General features: G+C 38.3%; 1 protein-coding gene across 1 annotated transcript; it reads left to right on the top strand.

Annotated features, from left to right (window-relative positions):
• The first annotated feature begins 377 nt into the window (after nt 1-377).
• LOC127161505 (H-2 class I histocompatibility antigen, Q10 alpha chain) lies at nt 378-2,078 on the top strand. The gene is made up of 4 exons (XM_051104257.1): nt 378-542; nt 1,037-1,309; nt 1,408-1,695; nt 1,768-2,078. The coding sequence occupies exons 1-4, from the start codon at nt 479-481 to the stop codon at nt 2,058-2,060; spliced, it is 918 nt and encodes a 305-aa protein (XP_050960214.1). The 5' UTR covers nt 378-478; the 3' UTR covers nt 2,061-2,078.
• Nucleotides 2,079-3,033: the final 955 nt, after the last annotated feature.

The raw sequence follows: 3,033 nt of genomic DNA, 5'->3' as shown, positions 1-3,033 counted from the left end.
AGTTTTCATATGGTTTTAATAATTTTGTTTAACGTAGGCTACGTTAAACGAACGTTTCTTTCTTTTTTTTTTTTTTACTGAGATTGAGTGGCAACTCACTGACCTTAACTCTTTATTTTTTATATATATATATATTTAAATACTATGCTTTAGAACAGCGTTTGTTTTTTTCTTTTAATTAAACCTCTGCTAATCTTTAAATTATTTCCACTACCCAAACGTTAGCCTACATAACAACATCTAACAAACTATACATCTGTGGAATCGTTAATTGTAAATATGTCAACTATTCACTGAACAAAATAAAAATGTGTTTTATTAATCTATATCTGCCCAGATGCGGATGACGTCATCGGTCGGTTTTCTTATTGGTTAAAACGCGATCCGCTATTTTTCTGCGACTAGTTTTCTGTTGTTGCCATTTTTTTGTATTCAGCGAGATAAAAACACTTAAAGGCTTTCAGTCACGAGTGTCACGATGAAGATCTTTGCTCTGCTCTGTGTTTTTCTTCTTTATGGGGCTTTGCCTTCACTTCAAGCAGGTAAATGCTAAACTTTCACTGCGTTTATGAGAGAACTAAAAAAAAATTACACGTTTGTGCTTGATTTAAAACGGCTTCGTATAAAATTTGATAAGAAATGCATGCTAACAGTGTATATTAAATATAAATGTATGTTTTTTAGGATTGGGTTTAGACTTGGAGTTTTGACTAAAATAGCATCCAGTTTCTACTCTTTTAAAATCAACCCATTTTGGGTAGTTTTACATAAACTGGGTTAAAGGGTTGGAAACTGAAACTGGGTTGGACTGAAATCAAGTTTGGTTTTCCAGTAGGATCTCGTCTGATCCTGTTCATACTTTCACATTTGAGATTTTGAGATTATTATAACAGATTTAGTATGTTCCGATCTATCTGTGGCTGAAATGTTTTCATTTCAGTTTTATACGCTTCAAGGTGCTTGTTTTAACTGCTTTCTTCTACAGAAACGTACCCATTTTATCACATTTACACTACAGTGAATATCTTTATTGCAGAGAAACACTCCCTGTATTACATTTACACCGGTTTGTCCAAACCTGTCGATCTGCCGGGCATCTATCAGTTTAGTGCTATGGGTCTGCTAGACGACAGACAGATCGACTATTACAACAGCAAAGATCAGAGGAAGATTCCCAAACAGAACTGGATAAAGGAGAAAATGCAGGAGGATTACTGGGAAAAAGGCACCCAGTCGAGAAAGAGCAAAGAACAGTGGTTTAATGTGAATATCGACATTCTAATGAAACGCATGGGACACAATGAATCAGGCGAGGAATATTCTTACAGTTTAACCTGCAAATACATATAATCATAAAATTATTCATATTTTATTACTGGTGTCATCTCACAAACATCTCCATTTCAGATCTTCATGTTCTTCAGTGGAGACACGGTTGTGAAGTTGAGCAGGACGGAGATGAAGTGAAGTTTTCCAAAGGCATTAGCGAGTACGGCTTTGATGGAGAGGACTTGATGTTTTTTGATATTAAGGAGTCTCAGTGGGTCGCCACAGTTGATGCAGCTCTTCCAACTAAGAGGAAATGGGATAATGTGCCGATCCTAAACCAGTACACCAAAGGATACCTGGAGAAAGAGTGTTTGGACTGGCTCAACAAATTCAGAGAATATGCAGACGAGGATCTCAGAAACAGCTGTGAGTAACTGTATATGTTTGGTGATCTGTAGCTGACAGAACTGACTGATAAACTGATTCCTGTGATTTCAGCTCTTCCAGATGTTCATCTGTTTGGAAAGAAGACCAGTGATGACAGATCCAAGATGAAACTCACCTGTATGGCCACTGGCTTCTTCCCCAAAGATGTGCAGTTGACCATTATGAAAAATCAGAAACATCTGCCTGATGATGAGATTGAATCCACAGGAGTTCGACCAAACCATGATGGATCCTACCAGATGAGGAAGAGTGTGGAGATCAAGGAGGAAGAAAAAGCAGAATATGATTGTTCTGTGCAGCACAGAAACCTCCGGCAACCAATTCTCATCAAGGGGGGTAATTAAAGCAGTGTAGAAACAGAAATATTGCAGTTGTAAATATACTCAGTTTAAACTATTTTTATCATTTTTGCATTTATATAGATGAAAACTAGGCTACTCTTCTGTGACAGGGGAGCTCTGTCCGTTCCGCGGTGGAGGCGTGAGTGAGTGGCAGCAGTGGAAATCGGTTTAGCATGCTTTAAGTCATTTTAACATACTTTTTTGTTGTTTGCAACTTCTGCCTTTTGTTTTTGATTTACACATATGCACCAAAAGAATCAGTTTATAATCGTATTGATGGCTCAGTTGAACTGAAAACACATTCATGTAAACTCTGGACTGAGCTTGTTCTGAACTAAATTTTGATCAGATTCGAAGGGGGTGAAGACCTGAAATAATCAGATCAACAGGAAAAAGTTAGGCATAAATGCTTGAACCTGATCTGTAATGATGTTTGCATACCATTTACACCTTACAAGTGTGCAGATGTTCTCATCTCTTACAAACTGGTCAGTGGATGAGACTGAATGTTTACTAAAAGCTCTTTATAACTGAATTTGACTTGATGACACATCTAATAAGAAAGCTTGTTACTCGCGTAGCTTTTTTGACATTATCGTTATGACTTTCTGAGCAGATCAGCAGAAGCACGACATGTGTGCTGACGTTTAGTTCAGAATGCACATAATGCACACGTAAATGAATATGTGTATCAGATCACAGTTTATAAACAGAACTTTCAGAATCTGAAATGTTATTGGATTCATTTAGATTGACAAAAACTAGTGCATGTAAACATACTGACAGTGTTAGTGTCATATTGGGGCAGCCGTGGCCTAATAGTTAGGGAGTCGGGCTTGTAATCGAAAGGTTGCGGGTGAATAACCAGCGCTCTCTCCACCCTCGATACCACGACTGAGGTGAGTCCCTTGAGCAAGGCACCAACCCCCCAACTGCTCCCCGGGCGCCACAGTGATAGCAATGTGGCTGCCCACTG

Source organism: Labeo rohita, chromosome 3 (genome assembly GCF_022985175.1).
Source record: "Labeo rohita strain BAU-BD-2019 chromosome 3, IGBB_LRoh.1.0, whole genome shotgun sequence".
Lineage (NCBI taxonomy): Eukaryota > Metazoa > Chordata > Actinopteri > Cypriniformes > Cyprinidae > Labeo > Labeo rohita.
This window is presented reverse-complemented; position numbering and strand designations above follow the sequence as displayed.